At 37.5% G+C, this 18,953-nt stretch overlaps 1 protein-coding gene across 1 annotated transcript in view; it reads right to left on the reverse strand.

The window, feature by feature from the left end:
* Positions 1-723: 723 nt before the first annotated feature.
* LOC140234269 (uncharacterized) overlaps positions 724-18,953 on the reverse strand; it is a 48,241-nt gene continuing 30,011 nt past the window's right edge. The window contains exons 21-30 of the mRNA XM_072314365.1: positions 16,182-16,391; positions 15,559-15,759; positions 13,868-14,020; positions 13,396-13,455; positions 12,690-12,712; positions 11,699-11,783; positions 11,301-11,373; positions 8,527-8,556; positions 3,987-4,182; positions 724-3,394 (exon numbers count right to left, since the gene is read on the reverse strand). Coding sequence (XP_072170466.1) covers positions 3,349-3,394; positions 3,987-4,182; positions 8,527-8,556; positions 11,301-11,373; positions 11,699-11,783; positions 12,690-12,712; positions 13,396-13,455; positions 13,868-14,020; positions 15,559-15,759; positions 16,182-16,391 — 1,077 coding nt within the window. The 3' untranslated portion in view covers positions 724-3,348. The remainder of the gene's footprint in view (positions 3,395-3,986; positions 4,183-8,526; positions 8,557-11,300; positions 11,374-11,698; positions 11,784-12,689; positions 12,713-13,395; positions 13,456-13,867; positions 14,021-15,558; positions 15,760-16,181; positions 16,392-18,953) is intronic.

Here is an 18,953-nt window from a genome sequence, read left to right on the forward strand (position 1 = left end):
TATCAAAGCACACACACACACACACACACACACACACACACACACAAAATAACTGGTCATGCTCTTCAATACACCAGCACATTAAACAGAAAAGATTCTAGTATCAAGGGCCATGTGAGTTGGTAGGCATAAAAACACAAGAGACAAAAAAAAAAAAAAAAATACAAGAAAGAACACATCGGTATGCACTGTCTGAAACCATAGAGCTGTTTATTAAGTTAGCTATTTACAACTTGTTTTAATAGTGTTACCATGAGAGGCAGACACACAGAAAAACACAACAATAAAAGTATTTATAAACTGACAGAAGAGAATCATATTTGTAAAAAATATACATGTACTTGCGACAATGTAATGTACAACAGACAGAAAGCAGACGTTCGGGTCTTTGTTGATGTTTTTTTTTTCCCACTAGTTAAGTAGACTAGCGTTGCCTTTTTAACAGAAACCGAAACTACACGTGGGTCTATGGCTTAGCAAGAAGTTTGATTTGAACGAGACTCGTCACAGTTTGACATTAATCACTCACCGCTGGTACTCCCCATGATCTACACAGTATGTCGGTGGGTGGGGGGAATCAACCTCCCTACATTCTTCTTCCGAGCAGGGGACGGCTATTTAAAGTCTGACTTCCACCTAGCTGACAACAAACACACACAAACACACGCACATACACACACAGACAAACACACGCACATACACACACAGATAAACACACGCACACACACACACACAAACACACACACGTGCACACACACACCCACATCATCATCATTATCATCACATAATATCTTATACAGAATACACATACCTGTTTGCATACACACACATGAGGTCCTATTAATACAGTTGGTGGTGGTGTGAAATTGATACATTTTTTTTTCTTTTTTGTATTCTTCGAAATCAAACCTTTCACGCTCGTTGACACTTCTTTTGCTGAAATCATCAGTATGACATGTCAGAGCCAAAGAAACATACACACAAAAATATTGCTTGCAATTGACAATAAAAGTTTTAACAATTTCTATTTAACTACATACACATTTCATGAGAAAATATGTCCTCATTTCCCTTAAAAGAAAGGATGAAAAGGAATCTAACCGTTCGTGAAGGTCACGAATAATGGTAACTGCTTGTGACACCCTAGACTGCTTATTTCGTCACTGAAAGTGTATACACTGTATTCAACTCACTTTTAAAGAGTCATAATATTGCATCTTCTTAGTTCCTATGCTGTTTTTATTTTGCAATTTGGTTGGTTGGTTCCCTCAGGACAGTGTAGAATGAATGTTGACTTTGAAATTAGACATCCTTCATCCTTTAGTCTACTCCAAAAGATGAATTCATTTCCACCATGATATAATGACATCCTCATCGTTCAGCTGTGTAATATGCTCCTAGCTCATGCAATATACAGTATTCCTGATGTTCACACAAGTGGATAGTCAGTATATAATGTGAATATTGGCAGGGTGTTCATATTTACAAATAATGCACATCTTTCAAAGCGGATAGACAACACACAACCTGAATATTAATTGCAGTTTTGGCTCTTAGCAAAGGTGCACAATAAGTAGAACATGTCCCATCTAGGAAACACTTTCATGACAAGTTTCTAAAGCACACGGATCCCAAAGAACCCAGCTGGAGAATAATATACACCTGGGACAGCTGAAAGACATTTCTGGATTATTTTTCAGTACAAATCAATTTACTCCAGGAACCCAAAGATTCACTGAGTGCAAGAAAAACTGTGATCACATGATTCAAGTCGATTTGACAGATAAATAGTCATGCATTGATTTGATCCATCAGGCACTGAATATATAATGTACTGGAATGTCGAGAACTTGATCAACAAATGATGCATATCACGAGTACAAATTCTGTTACAACAGTATTGATAGGTCACATGGCAGCTGAGAATGAACCAGAATGAATACTGTACAAAATTTTTCAGATCACACAATGAATTTACATGGTCTGCACTAATACCATACTGCTTTATGGACGGCTTGCCTCACTTGAGAGGGAAAATCCACTTTGCGTTCAAGTAGACTGTCATAAGAAACATAGATTGTAACAAAAAAAAAACCCAACAGTAATATTTTCATTAAAAATGAAAACAAATTTACAGATTATTGGAAGCTTAACACATTCTAACAATGCAATGATTTTGGTTGCAATGACATGTCATATGCAAACAAAAGTGATGTTTTCTTACAACTCTGACATTGATTTGTGTACTGAAAAATTACAATTACATCATTGTTTTTGTTGACAGTTCACCTGCCCTTTACAAAGTCATCATTAATTGCTAGATTCATTTCAACTTTGACTGAAATTTTGTAGCTTATCTAATTCCTTGTTTGATTTTAATGAATTTTCCTGTAAAAGCTACTCTGTGTATGAAAGTCAATTTGACAGTGGGATGGATTTCCTCTTTAAACATCTTTCATTGCTCACAACCTGTATTCCACTGCAGTATAGATGATCAAAAACTGCCTAAAATACTCAGAAAACCCACAAATAAGTCAGGACACACAAGATTCCCTTTAATCGTGACTTGCAAAATATGCATGCAATACATTCACAATCCACCATTACATATTTTACAGGCAGCTAGATGAGCAAAAATCCTGTACATAAGAGTAAGAATAGAGAAAATGCACACATTCCATCTTATTAAATAGTGCAGTTGCTTGTCACAAAACGTAGTACTCGCTCTAAAACATTGCAGAAGACCTTGGCGCAGCTCTGACACAATACTGCAACATTACTGCCATTCCATACAAATGCACAAATATAATTATGCTTTCATAGTTCACAAAATAGACATATAAAAATCCACTCCTGTACAAAATATATCTAACCACATGCACACCTTCCTGAATTGAATGTAGATTCCTACACCCCAAATGTTTAATGTGCATAAGTTATATCACACAATCATCATTTGTAATATTGCAACAATGACTTTACCACTGATTTGCACTCATTTCTTCCGTTTCAAATCAAATCAAACTGCCATGCAATAATTTTCTCCTTGGGTCATATTCTGCAAGTCTCCGCGGTAAGCTCTAAACAGAGGTAATCATGATATCGTTTTCTATCTTGCTTGTAGACCTGATGACCCCTAACTTGGAATACTTGTGGGTAATGGTACCAAATTCTGACGCATTTCAGTCTTTAGCGTTTGGGTTTAAAATACACATTAACTCTCCTGCATGAGGCAAAACTGTTGACAAATATACAAACGGGATCATAAATACTGCCACATTTCCCACTGGAAAATCAGTAAATGGAGTGTGATAGATTTGTGTTGCCACTGGAAAACATTTGACCTCATTACACTTTGTCTTCTGCTGTGTCGTTTTTGTTGTCTCCTGAGTCTCTGTAGTGGAAAACAATTTGGGAGAAAAGTATGTATACATATTCAAAATACTTGAATAATATTTCATAGTCCCTATGTCACATGCAAATACTAGCTATGATTCTCACACATTTGTAATTCTCTTAAAATAAAGAAGAAATAAAGGATATAAAACACTGGACATGCTATTTATCATGATGATCATTGCATATTCACAATTACACAATTGAAAGCTATCAGCAGTATTTGAAGAACCTGGAATATTTAAAATATAGTACAAATAGGATGAGATATCTGTCTTGTTCCAACACTCTACCTTTCTATCTAAAATGAAACAGTACAAAATGATCATTTGAAACTAAACAAAATTCACAGCATTTGCTTTTGTCCATTATGTCCCTAAAAATAAACAGTGTGATCATGATAAGCAAACTAAAATCTTCAATACATCCTATCTGTTGACTTGTAATCAAATGAAACAATTTATGTAACAGTCCCCATGAGCAAATAGATGCTCAGTGACCAACCCATGCCTTCCCCGAACCTTTGGAGAGGAAGAACAAGAAAAATGAGATGAAATTTGTGCCATCCAGCAGAAGAAGATGTTACTCACCCAGATGAATCTTTGCCTCCTCCTCCTCCTCCTGCTCCTGCCTCTGGGTCAAACTTGATATCCACTGATGCTTTGATGTTGTTGGACTGAAGGAACTTGCTGGCCCACGATGGCATCTCACCATTTTTCATTTGCTCCTTGTTCTTCTTTTTCTTCAGCTCCTTGGGTAACTCTGGTTTCTCTACTGTCAGTGTGTCTATGGAAACCATGCATGAAAAAAAAAAAATGGGGAGGCTGAGTACATTTCTAATAAGTTCAAGTTCATTTTTATTTTTAACAAACACCTTGCTGACATCAGAAGGCCATCAAAGCCATATTTCTGAATTCATATCTTTTTGGTACTTTGCACAAAAGTATAGCGAGCCAAAAGAAAACAAAACAAAGCCAATCTAACAAAACAACAATAATATTTGTTACATCAGACAGCATTGGGGAAAGATATCAATAATATTTGTATATCATACCATTCAAATTTCTGCAGGCACTATCTTGTTAGTAAATATTCAATACTCACTTTAAACTGGAAGCAATGGCACTTTTAATCCACACTCATGTGAAAGAAATGCTTGTAATTTTGCATTCTCCCAAAGATGAAAGAAGAGCTTTGCACGGCACTAGCAAATCACATGATAGACATAACGTTTAAGTAAAGCGCAGCCTGTGCAAACAATAGTTGCAAGCTCTACTGCATAATTTATGATGTCACTCACTTAACATAAAAAAATGATAAGAATTAGATACAAAACTAAAAAGTGCTAAGCCACTACGTACTGACCGATAAAGCAAAAAGTGCTGAAAAGATCCCACGAACTAAATAAAAAACAAGCACAATAGACTGCCTCTTTAACCCATTGAGGACAGACTGATTTTGCTACAACACGCATTTCCCATTGACACCTGCCCGAGTATACTCGGGACTTGTCCTCAACAGGTTAAGACCTAAATGCATGCTAAACTTGAGAGCCTGTAACACTTTTTGTATCACCCTCTGCATTTCTGATTTGAAGCATTATTTCACCTCACTGTTATAGTCATTTCAGGGAAGCTTCCTCTAAGACTGGCTTGGAGAAAACAGAGATTGCGACCGAATAGATACTTGTGAAAAAGAAATAGCATTTTTTTTTTCAACAAACTAAAACAACAACATCAAATCAGCATCTACATAGATCAGGTAGATTTACACATTGCAATGCAGCATATCAATGTCTAGGTTTTGTAATATCCTTCTCTCTGCTTTGTGTCACAATACTGAATGAGAAAAAAAAAATTATTATTGATACTTTGGTACTTAAAAGATAAGCATCACTACGGCATGGAAATGTTAAAAATCACACTTTCAAATAACAATTCCCAGAACGTGCAGCATGCACTAAACACTGAACATACAAACAAATATGAAACAATGTGCCAATTCATCTCATGCATAATCTAATACCAAGAAACACAACATCTTCAAGAATATTTCATGAAACTTATTATAAAGCCGCAGATACCCTTGGCCATTCCACAATCATGTAGTTTCCCTTATGTCTGTCATGTACAAAAATTTTTCTCATTGGTAGATTTACTTTCATTTTATGCAAATTATGTGGTAACATATTCTTTGAAAGTAGATCCACACTTATATTATTGTATAGAAAGTAAGTTATGTGACTGTTTGTAATGGACACAAAAGAACTCTCTAGCCTCATTCCGGTACTGTACGTCATAATCCACTGTAAATTTGAAATGTTTTGGGTCATTAACTAGGTACATGGATACCAGGAAATGATCTTCAAATTCAATCTTGACTAGAAATTTCATTCAAGCAGATTTGACAATATAGAGTTTTGTTGCACATCACAACCATCCAACAAGTTTTCAATTTTGCAAAACTCAAAAGTGTGTATATGATACTAAGATGCAATGTCAAGTAATCAATAATCTCTCTTCAATATTATAATTGCATATACATAGCACTTGATGTGCAGTTGACATCAGTATATGACTAATTAACATGGGGGATTAGATTTGATGTGAGGTGCAGGACCATATCTTACACTTTGTCAAAGGATTAGGTATTGGAAGGGGGTTGGTAGAGATGGTAAGGAGGGGGTCAGAGGTTGGTAGAAGGGTACATTGATTAGGTTAGGATTGCCAATGGAAGGGGATTTCTGGAATAAAAAATGAATGATTGTCAAATTTCAGTTTACACTGGTGTATTATACTCACTCTCTACAAGGATGAAATTAGTAGTACACATTATATATCAACTTTCACTTTCTGGAGTTAGCAAACGCCGTTATCTGTCAGCCATGTTTACATGTCACACAACTGTCACCACAACTATCCAGGGGCTTCAAAATCTCTTTTTCAGCTGAAGGACGTCTGACAGTAGTTAAATTTTATGATCCATGTTGAACCCTTACTCTGCTTTGTTCAACAACTGGCACATGCTCTGAAGTAATCTCTTCACGGTTGTCGAGAAATTGATTGTCAATAAGAAGAGATTACCTAATCCCCCAATCCCTATTGTGTCACCATGCCCTTCCTGGTGTGAAATGAGGTCTACTGGGTCTACTGCTACACTTGAACAGGCTTCCTAATCTACAACTCAGTCAAGCTTGTATGGATTACTGAATGCTGATGAAAAGGCCTAGCAAGTGAAGCAAAGTGCCTGGCCACATAGAGGGTAAAGATTAAATATCAGCTGTAACACATATTGTAGTACTATGGAAATGGCTCCTTGAATACATATTGCAAGCTCTTTTCCACCACTTCTTCTATCTAATCTAACATTTCATCAATGCAAATAAGCTATAGTACCACTGATTTCAAGTTCATTTCATTCTCAATTCACGAAAAAATTCATGGCGGACGGTGTATGAAGTAATACCACAAGACTACCCTACTGGAAGATATGGACTGCAGGTTCTAATTCCATGATGGTTTTATCTCTAATATGTTGATGCCATAAATCATCCTGGAGAAAGAAGAGGCCATATGTGACCCGCTACAACAAAATGATCCTAGAGTCGGGCGAGGTCGATTATTTGAAAATTGCATGACAAAATTCCCTAATCTTTCTGCTTTAAATTGATATATAACTCATGTTATGAAAATAATCGGCTGTGGAGATATCGATGTTTAAAAGAGAGCATGTTGAGATGTCTGGGAAATCACTGTTTCGAAAAAAGCGCCCTGAAAGTTTTCCTTGCGACGCAATCGCGATCAAGGGACACGCAAGTTAGTTTTCACCTACGGACAATAGAAGGTGAACCCTAGCAACCCCCCAAATGCTCATTCAAGCACAGCGTCGGCGGTCTCCTCACCGACCAATCAGTGACCAGGATGCCAGGAGAAGCGGCTGGGCATAGCGCACCCCGCCCGCACGCTCCAGTCGACTTGGCAGTGTGCGAGCTTCACGCTTCGGTTAGCGGCAAGCAGCAAACTGACCAATGAGATCACTCCGGTCCTTGTTACGGGCGGAGCCTATCTGTGGCGCTCAATCCAAATTTTCGAACCAGTTTCTGCTTCATTGAAACGCCAAAAAACATGGCCCAGATAAACGCTATTTTTTGGTCTTTCCTTTCATCATTTTGCTTCAAAATTTCGACAGATGATAGAAGACATGTCAGACTCCAATAATATGTCAAAATCAGAAAATCGTAAGTTTTTGACCAATTATGATGCTCTGACTTCAAACTCGATTTTCACGGCTTCGACCGTGCGCGACTTTAGGACCTTTTTGTTGTAGCGGGTCACATATGATATCACATGACCATCTTTGCCCGGTGTCAAAATGTGAAATCCCATACCATAAAGTACATTATTTGTGCTCCCATACAAATACCACTTCAATGTCTGGAGTGAGGACTAATTTCACATATACTGTATGTGGTGTGATGCTGTAGAACATGTAATGAAAACAAAATGATGTGTGTACGACCCGCTCGGTGGAATTGCTTTGTTACATGAGTGGGTGTAGTAAATAAACAATATGTCATATTCATCATTCACCCACATTTGTACGCTGTCAACAATAATCCATAGGATTTTTTTATCTTTACTTTGATAAAATGTGACGTTGCTTGAATTCGTAGAAGCCTTGTCTTAGAACACACACACACACACACAGCCTAGATTACTTGTAGCAATGGTTAGCATGCAAAGCTGGGCTGAGGCTATTACTTCAGGCAGTCTCTGGACTGGATGCTCAGAAAGAACATTCATACCAAACTGATAACTTATTCATCACAAAATGCACATGGGAGCATCAACATAAATTCTGCACTACATCAATCAAATTAGGCAATGATTCCATGGAAGTGATGAAATGGCTGATTGATGCAAAGAGGGAAGCAAATTCTGTGCTAAAAAAAAAAAAATTAAAAAAAAATTGAACAGCAAATCAATGACAAAATGATGAATGGTAACAAGACATGCATGAGTGATTACAAACATATGGCAGACAGATGTGAAAAACAAACATGAACGTTTGATGCGTGTCGAATGCGGGTGAGAAGCCAAGGAATGAGAATAAATATGCAGCAAAACTTACTTTCCGTGTCACCTTCGTTGCCACTATCATCTAGGGTACAAAACATTTTTTTTTTTTGGGGGGGGGGGTGGGGGTGTTTGGATTTTTGGAGACAGAGGGAGAGAAGATATGAATGGTGATGACAGATGAGAGAGAGAGATAGAAAAATTGCCAGAAGAGAAGACTTTCTGAATAATGAAGACTTGTACGACACATTGGGATATTTCACACAAGCATATAACAAGACATTGATGGTTATCTGTCCATTTTTCCCCTCTCTTTTCTTGGGGTGGAGGTGGCGTGGGGGAAGGGGGAAGGGAGGTGTTGGGTGGGAAGGGGACAAGAACTGTCAAAATGATTGCTTCTCATAAATTGTTCTTTGTTATATACTATTTCTTTTTCACAATCAAAAAAAGAGATTTATATCCTTTTCCTTTCACTAAATGGAAGAGTACCTGCTATTCTGTAAATGTTTTTCTTCCTGAATTATACATATATCAATTTTAAGTCCCAAATTACTCTAGCTCTCTCATTCTTAGCTATTGATTGCTATCTATTCTAAACAGGGATCACATCATATTCATGTATCAGCAAAAACCTGGCTTGTCTTTCAGTATGAAAATATGAAGTATTGAAATTTACAGGCTAAATTCAGATATGAAGACAGTATCCAAATATAAGAAAGGAATGATCATTACATTACTTAAATGAGGATGCAGGATGCAAAGTTAGGTTAATCTCAACTTAACATGAATCCCTTGAACAGCCAAAGACCAGACTCTTTGGTGGCATGGGTTTTAGAATCAACGTATATCTGAAAAGTCCTGATAAGGACTTAAGGTTGCAGGGTCACGTTTCCAACAAAACCAAAAAGAAAAAAAAAAATGCCGGTCTTGACTGGGCATGTAGTACTTTCTCAGGTCAGGTACTTCCAATCTGAGATTTAATTACTTAAAAAAAAAAACAAACAAACAAACAACCCCCCCCCCCCAAAAAAAAAAAAACAACCCAAAAAAAACAAAAACAAAAACAGAAGAGATTGTGAAGGCCTGGAATGTTCAGAAAAACCCAGATATATGATATGATATCGCATGTCATGATATGAATATGTCGTGATTTCACTGCAAGCTCTGAGAAAGTGTGACGCATGTCTACCACTGCATGAAGTAGGACAGTTGAGTACATAATAAAAATGAAAATGGGCAAAGAAAATGGATTCCATCGACATGGAGTCCCACTTTCTTTGCTCATTTTCATTCATTGTTTTCTTTGATACTTTGTTCATTTTATACATCTACAAACTGACTTACTACATATGGAATATTTCTCATATAAATATGGCACTGTAACAAGAAATAGAATACGATGATCAGGGAGGTGTGGCAGAGACTCTCTCTCACACCTTTCTGATTAAACTGGGCTCACTTCAATTTGGAAACCCATTGGTGAATTTTGATGGGGGAACTTAAGTGTATAAACTCAAACAGACCAACAGATGATGCAAAATGTGCAACACAACACATATGGTAGTAAGCCAGGTTGACCCTTGATCTACAGCCAATCAGTGCGCTTCTTTCATTTCTTGGCAATTCTACTGATCTGCCAATTGGGGGATGGAAAAAATACAGTATTTAGATTTAAGCTCAACTGGAAGTTTCATGCAGCAGTGTCCCACAGTCATAAAGAGATCAGAATTCATGGCCATGACTTGTGCATGTATAAATAACACACTCATGGTGGAACAAATCACGATGTTCTAAGAAAAGCTCTTCGACTTACTGATTGGACTTGTTTGTATGACAACTAGTGACGAGAAATATGAATACATTTGGCTGATGAGAAGCACTGTACACTACATGACATGATGTCTCATATCGTCAAATGACGCATGGAAGGTCTTTCATTTGACAATAAGTACAGAAGGCAATACACAGCAATGCCCATGATTTCATATTTCTAGAGTACTGGTATATGAATACATGCTAACTTGGGAAAAGCCGGTTACACAGAATTGTGAATGTTGTTGGAGAGGTACATGCATATAATAAACGTTATTGCAGCTAAGATAACACTGTTTGATCAGTGACTACGATACATTGGCACATCCCTCTTGTAAAACTTTTTTGCTTTCCCATTTCAACGTGGAATTTTGAATCAAAAGAAGATATGAATTGCATCTGACTTCCCACTATCACTATGCCCCACTGCATCACTGACAGGGACTTTGGGTAATTAATAAAATCATATTATGCCTTCGATTTTTTTTTTCTTCAAAAGGCTTAACTCCTTGATAATGCATTTCCTAACCTATCAGCCTATCTCTTTTCTTAGTTTACATAGCCTCACAATGTAATGACACAACGTTGGTCCTGTGATATTATACTATTCAATGAATGTGAATAAAACTGCATGTATGAAAGTGACTACAAGCTCAAACTGAAAGCATGTACATGGAATCTGGACTAAATGAAACACTACACAGTCCCATCGATAAAGATTATAGCGAGTCGAAAGAGGTCCCAACTGATATCAAAAGGCAAGGAGTAACATCATTACCATCACATCATATTTCATCACTGAACACTGCAACAATTTTCATGGGACCTCTCACCAAAATGAACAGAATGGGATATCATTGCAATGAAGTTTCACTGTGATGTCATGAATCAGACAGATAATGATCTTTAAGGAGAATATCAATGAATACATGCATGATTAAAGAAACTCTGAAAGGGGTTGGTATACAGGGATCTCTTACGTTCACTTCCTTCCCCCATGGAGTGTTTGAAACTCACCTTTGTCTTGCTCTGGCTCCTCCTCCTCCTCTTCAATCACTTGCTCCATGGGCGGGGCTTGCTGGACGCTGATCTGTCATTGGACACGAGGAAGAGAAAGATGTGGTCATTTGCATGAAAGAATAGTCACTCTGAGGAAAAGTACACACCTGATCCACGATCCTGTAATTTGATCTGACAGTTTCTTCTCTTTCGTGTTTTATATTGTTTACATAATCTGCATAATTCATGATTCTTTATGTGAAAGCATCGTTGTGCAAAGAGATGTGGATTTGCAAGGTGGGGTATTACACGACAATTGAAATAGAAAGCTTTTTTGATTGGTCCACTGCGCGGAGTTGCAAGTTACGGAGATAAATTTTTGAACAATACCACAAAAAGGGAAGAGTGGGACTTACCATTGGAGGAGGAGGAATATTTCTTGGTGTGATCTTGATTTCTGGCCTTGTCTCTGGTTCACTCTCCTCTGCTATGCTCTCCGATCTAGACATTCAGTACAAGAGTGGTTTGTCAACTTAACATTGCACCAAAATTTATGGCAAACTCCGAAGTGATTTTTTCAGAGGCAGGTTTCTTCTAGTCATAACTCTTTTCTGCTGAAGTGTCTGTTGGCAGCAATATTTCCTTTTTCTTTGTATGTGTGTGTGTGTACTATTTACTCTATACATCACATACTTCAATGTCATTATTTTTCAGAAATTTTGCGAGGTGACTGTTATTCATGAAATTTCACAAATGAAATATTGCTTCAGTTGACAGAAATGCAAGGTTTCAAAAGTGGGAAATCACTACAGTTTAGTTTCTCATGAAAGGAATATGTATTTTTTTCATTCAATTACAGTGGTCTTGGATCATGAATGCAATCACTCTCAAAATTGTCTTCCAAAGTCCTAATCAAGAAAATATTCATGGTTGTGACATACATGGCATATTGACGTAGTATATGCATGGCAGACAGAAGACCAAAATCTATACAATGTCTACATATCTATCAGAAAGTCATTATGGCAAAACCATCAGAATTCCAACAGAAGACTGTTGGAATTCTTGGCTCAAAATGTGTCAATCAATGAAAGAATTAAATCAGACATCCTACATGAATATACCCACATTTCTTGCCTAAATAGACTTAACTTGAAAGAAGTATCATAATTTTCAGATTAACAAATATATGATTTTTTAATGAAACGACAGAGAAATACAGAGATTGAGATGTGATTGACAAATGTACCCCTAAATAATGAGTATCTAATGTGTGATGTGGACAATACATAAACTGTGACACAATGTGAAATAAGAATTGGAGGGGAAAACTATACAGAAGGAAAAGCTTTGAAATAGTTTTCTACAACTGAAACACAAGAAAATGAAAAATAAAATATCACTTACATGGTTGGCTGCCTCCGTAGTGTCTGAAATGGAAAAAGAACAAACAATAAAAAAAGTTAGCAAGATTGGTCTTACAGGATTTCTGGATTTTGAAAGCGATGTAACGACACCGTGGAACCACCTCCAAATTATACTACACACACGCTCATCAATGTGTTTCATAATGAAACACTTTTGCTATACAATCAGCCAATTTTTAACTTATCACACGAAACACTTCATGTTCTTGCACTCTGTCAGTCAATGATACTAGTATATAAATTGCATGTGACATGTATTTCCAGAAATGTCATTCTCAGCAGAGCTACATAATATATCACTGTCTAAATATCGATGCTGCATGTATTTTGATTCATCTCATTACCCTGAGTTGCTGTATTTGCCATATATTACCTGGTGATTTTATTCTGGAAATTTCAAAAGTAAGGTACCATTCGTGAATTTAACAACGCAAAAAAAAAATGATGACTCTGATCCTGACATGAACGTGACATGCGTGCATACATTTCACAATTCACTACTGTACTCCATGACTGCAAATTTAACCACTTGCAAAATTGTTGGGAAGTTCCAATTTGCACAAAATTAGACTTGCTAAATATAATATTGTGTATACAGTATTCCATGTCTCAAACTTTGCTCTGAAATGAGGTTCAATACCATTGATACAAGTGTACAAAAAGGGGGAAAGAAATAATGTGCTCACCCCTCCACGACTGGCATTCATTGAGTGTTGAGCCTTCAAAATCTTGTTCAGTTCTTTCAGCTGATAGGAGAAATTTGGATTAATTTGGAGAAAAAATAAACATGAACATCAATACAGCCTTTGATGATTACCCACTTGATAAGTAGACATTTGCAATTAAATTTCTTATATAGGATAGCAACAAAATTATGACAACAAGTTACTACCTTGTAATGCCATTCAAAGCATAACTGGATGTCTTGTAAACAGATGCTTCTTATAAATAAAACTGTGCATGCAACGACACGATCAACCATTCAAAATATACATAAACACTCAGCAAAGTACTTGTATTCCAAGGACTAAGCTGCGGATGACATGATAGTGGTTTAATGGACAAGTACAATATTGTTTGGTCAGTCTTTCTGTATGCAGCTCTGGTGATGTCTATGATAAAAGACAAGGATATAAAACTAAACTACAGTTCATTCACCTCTTGAGGGTTGATGACAGTGATGTCTCCCAAGATATCCTTTCTCCAGTTACCACCCGACGTGTTCTTCAACTTGAGCTTGGGCCGTCTGGTCATTGTATCCATGCTGGAGGTCGACCCCGTCGTCGACATCAGTTGATCTTGAGAAGAACGCTGTGAAGGGTACAAGTCAAAAGAGGGATGTCACAAAGTTATCAAACTTTTCTGATATATATCTTAATTATGCATTCAAATTGATGCACAAGCTATGAGTACATGAAATCATTGACAATGACCAAACAGACCACGGAATGTAATCAAGTACTGAGGTGATTAAGATGACTATAATAAAAGACTTTGAATAGAGGGAGAATAAATGGGAAACAAAACAAAGAGATGAAATTACACATACAGCAGCAGCGACAGTAAATATCAGAAGCCAAAAGGAAGGATGACCAGAAAGAGAATGAATGGACAGTGAGAGATAAATATATAAATAGAATTATTGGGTGTAACATGTCAAAAATTAACTAATATGGGTGAAACAAGACACATGTGCAATAGATAAATTTTTGAAGAGTGAAGAAAGGGTAGACACTCAGTATTTTGTGATATAAATGCAGAAGATATGAAAACACAGAGACAAACATAAAAACCAAAAGAGATAAAAGCAGACAGATGAATTAAAGAGATAGAGGAGGAGGAGGATCTAAAGGTGCAGGCATATATTACATGGTTGAAGAGACAGATATGAGAAAGGAAAGAATTGCACCCTCTGAGTAAACAGAATAATTTGACAAGCAAGCATCAAATAATATTACACAAAATAAAAGAAAATGAAGGTGAAGAGAGAAAATAAAGATGGATTGGAAGTGAATAAAAAGCAAGGGATACACACAAAGATATGCGATGCCTGACACTTTTTCTTAAATTCATGTGGCATCATGCACTAGCAAATTTCCCATTACACTGACCATATAAGATTTGCTGATGCATAAACTCACAGCAATGGAGGGGTAATCATTTTTTTAATTATTATTATTTATTCAGCGAGAGACTACTGTCAATTTCGGGAAGAACTAAAGTGAAAACATTGATTTTTCCACTGATTCAAAAAGCCAGATCAGGCAAAGCCATCACAAAAGCAATAATTTCCCCCTTTACAGCAGGTATCATATTAGCCAGTTCCGAGAAACCCCAATAAAGCTTTGCATCTTTGTCAGAGACCCTGTTGTACTCCCACAGAAAAACAGACGAGTGATGCCAAACCCTTGTTGTTCATCCCAGGTTAATAGGAAGTTTTCAATTGTGTGAACGAGGACGCCTTTCTCGTACAAGAGCAGTTCCAAATTGCTGCGGTCCACTCATTACGTCTGCGGTGTTATTGTCCATTTCAATTTTCAGTGCATGCCGTTCATGACATAATGTTACAACGTCATGGCCCCATCCCCTCCCGCAGGCTGGCAATTGGTGTGTAAAGCGATGACGTCACTCACGCCCTGAATCTAGGGGGACATGAAATCCTTGAAAGACACATTCTCTATTCTTGCATTGGACATGCTGGATAACCTGGGGCATGCACAGTTCCTTTAATGAGCGTCATTACCTCACTGTCCACATACAGGATGTGATATCGAAAAGTCCCTACTAGCAATAGTCAGCAAACAATATCAACTAGGGAGAGTGTGCCATACAGGAAGAAGAAAACTCACCGAAGCGAACCCTGGTGGGCTCATGGGGGCTTCGTCCTTGTCGCTCCAGCCGAGGCTCTCCTCGGTTGCCTTGCGGGCCATGTGGGGGCGCTGCATGAGGGGAACAGGTGCGTTGACTTGGCTGCGTTTGACCTCCCGTACATGTGAGGCTGGGAACCAGCCCTGCTGCTCATTCTTGCGCCCCTCCCACCACTCATCTTGCTGTACGGTGAAAGAATTGCATGCAAGACTCAACATCACAATAAGCTTTCACTAAAAGGATGGGTGTTGGATGGAAAAAAAAATTGTCATTTACTGCAAGAAACTGACCTCCTGATTACTGTATCCCATATCACAGTTCAGTTAATACCTTTTCACTGGTTATTGTTTTAATCCGTACACTATGCCACAAGCAAATTTCTATTCTCAACTACAACCCGATCTTGATACATCATGGGCTAGGATGACAAATAGAACAACTTGCTGATATCTGTAAAGTTTGCAACAGTCTGTTTCTACTTCTGTGCTACTGGACACACCCAACTCATTCATCATGACAACTAACAAAGAACATTGCTCAAGAAAAGACAGACTCACTTCAACATTGACAAGGAATATTTGGGAAAGTAGACAGCCATTCTCACCTTGCCTATCACCTCAATCTCCTCCCCAACGGTGAGATTGAGCTCAGAGTCCTTGGTGGCGCGGAATGCCGTGATGACCACAATCATGGTCTTGAACTTGTTCTTCTTCTTCTCCCGCTTCTTCTTCATCTGCCTCTTCTTTCGCTCCTCCCGACTCAGTCCGCTCAGGTCCTCCTCTGGCTCCTCCTCCTCTTCCTCCTCTATGATTGGCTGCAGATAATTGATTGACAGAAGGAGGGAAGGGTCATTACTTGCCATGGAAAAACTCCGTGTTAACTCTAACCTGAAAAGCCCAAAGTTTATGTTGCTTAATACATGCAAACACACAAACATACACACTGATAACATTTAGTCGAGTCGGATTGCCCCTCGTTCACATCAAGCACCACATAATACTACAGGCAAAGGTATTCTGATAAAATAATCAAGCGCAAGCGTGAGAACCCATTAGTGAATTTTTATTTCATGTTTCTCATGCATTATTGATGAATGAAGGCTTTTGAAAGCTAGCAGCAATCCACCAGAAACATTTAGCAATACAAATCACAAACCAATAATTGAGACAGAAGGTATGTTACACAGTCTAGGCATTCATGTACAAGCCACCAGTATCAATGTACAGTACATAGAGAGAAAAAAAAAACACCCAATATACATGAAAACCTTTCAACATAAACTGAATAAAAAAATATACATCCAAACCACTGATTTGGACACCTTGCTTGATCCTGTTTGCATACATTTGTGAATTTAATGCATCATAAGTAAAACATATGACTCTCCCATTAAAAGATAAGAAAAAAATATAGAAGCTTTCATAATGTTATATAATAAATGGAATAGATTAGTGTTGGATTAATACTGTATCCATCTGTAAACAAGTGCACAGGACTTACAATCTTAACAGCTGGGTTAGGAAAGAAACTCCCAGGGACGCCCAGGTGGTCACCGGGTGAGGTGGGGAAGGCACCGAAAGAGGCTGTGACACTCTGATTAGAAAACACCACCAATGTAAGAAGGTACACCGACAGTGTATAAGGGTGCACCGACAGTGTGAGAAGGTACACCGGCAGTGTGAGAAGGTGCACCGACAATGTGAGAAGATACACCGGCAGTGTGAGAAGTTACACCGGCAGTGTGAGAAGGTGCAACCAACAGTGTGAGAACGTGCACCAAAGTAAAGCACGAGGATAGATGGTTTGTGAAGTTGGGTTAGGAGAGAGGGGAAAAGGGTTAAACACACATCTACCCTACACGGCTTAATTTAGGCTAGACAATCACCATAGTCTGTCAACTGTAAATGTAAGGTCTCCACCTATTATCCTAAACTGGTGTAGTTTGTTGCAACACTGGGCTTTGAAGTAAAATATCTTGTATGAATTGTGTCTAGAATTTTAGGTAATTCTTATCATCTGGGCCCCGTTGCTAGAAACTTTGCGTTTAGACGCAACTTGCAACTGATTGTCACTGGCCAATGAAAATCATTGTTGCATGTATGTCTTCTTAATAGGGCAGACCCTGAGCCAATCAGAATGGTTGTTTCAAAATTAGCAATTATTTGCAATTGATTGCAACTTTCTTGCAACAGGGCCCTGATCATGTATTTAGATTACAAGTACTAACATTATCTTAATTGCAGTATCCTCTCTCAATATGATTGTAGATACTTCCCTTTCCTACCTAATACAATGGGATCGCTTTAAATCTCAGTCATTCTACAGCCACTGAATGGAACCAATTTCTTCATTAGTTGATTTCAAGCATGAGCAATCATTTTTCTTTTAGACTCACAATATATCCTAGTATCAGACTGTCACATGCTGAGACGCGTATCTTTATAACCAAAGCGTTGTTACTTCAAGTTTCAAATGTGAGTATGTGATGAAAGGTTCAAATCATTTCAGCCAGCAAGAGAATATTTGTTAAAAAGGATCATATGTTACAAGCAAGTAAAGCAAAGACCAGAGGGTACAGTGTAAGGTATTGAGAGTATGTCAAAACATGTCACAGTTATGATAAAGTAAAAAAAAACAAACAAAAAAACAACCCATGCACACACATACACACAATTAGCTTTCATGCAGTGGTTAGAGCAGACATTTCTTTACGATAACTTTTTTTTTTCATTCATGGGCACAAATTTCACAAGGAAAAGAACACTTTTAAGAGAATGCACAGTGACATGCTTTTCTGCAAGAAGTTTCTCATTTCATGCTTAAGGACATGCATGATAAACATTTTATTTGAACTGGACAAGGAGGCAGTACACACAGCTGCACTTATGGCAATATAAAACATATAACATAGCACATTAAAAGTATTCTTTCCAAAACTTCAATCATTTCTTTTACAGATACAAAATAAAATCAAAAAGTTCGTATTTTATAGAGATTACAGTATTTTGAATAGTACCACCATTAACCATGTCATATATCATCACTGATGTGAGAATATCATAACTTGTTTAATTGTTAGCAAAGAAACACATCAATCCATGTGAAATGTTATGTGGCAAATCATCTATGAGACTATCAAAGGTATTAGCCCTCAATGGCAAATCACAGGGTTGGGGGGAGGCTAGAACAGAGAAAATGCATATTTGTCATAAAACATTGACTAACATGGCAGTAAATATAACTTAATTATTTCTCAAGGACATAATGTGAAACATTCATTTTATTCGTAAGATGAAAACATTTTGAACTTCAAAAGCAGATTATCAAGGTCTGAAGAAGTAATTCTCTTTTGCTTGTAACGTCATTATTTTTTCTG

The sequence above is a fragment of the Diadema setosum genome, chromosome 1, assembly GCF_964275005.1.
Source record: "Diadema setosum chromosome 1, eeDiaSeto1, whole genome shotgun sequence".
Taxonomy (NCBI): Eukaryota; Metazoa; Echinodermata; class Echinoidea; order Diadematoida; family Diadematidae; genus Diadema; species Diadema setosum.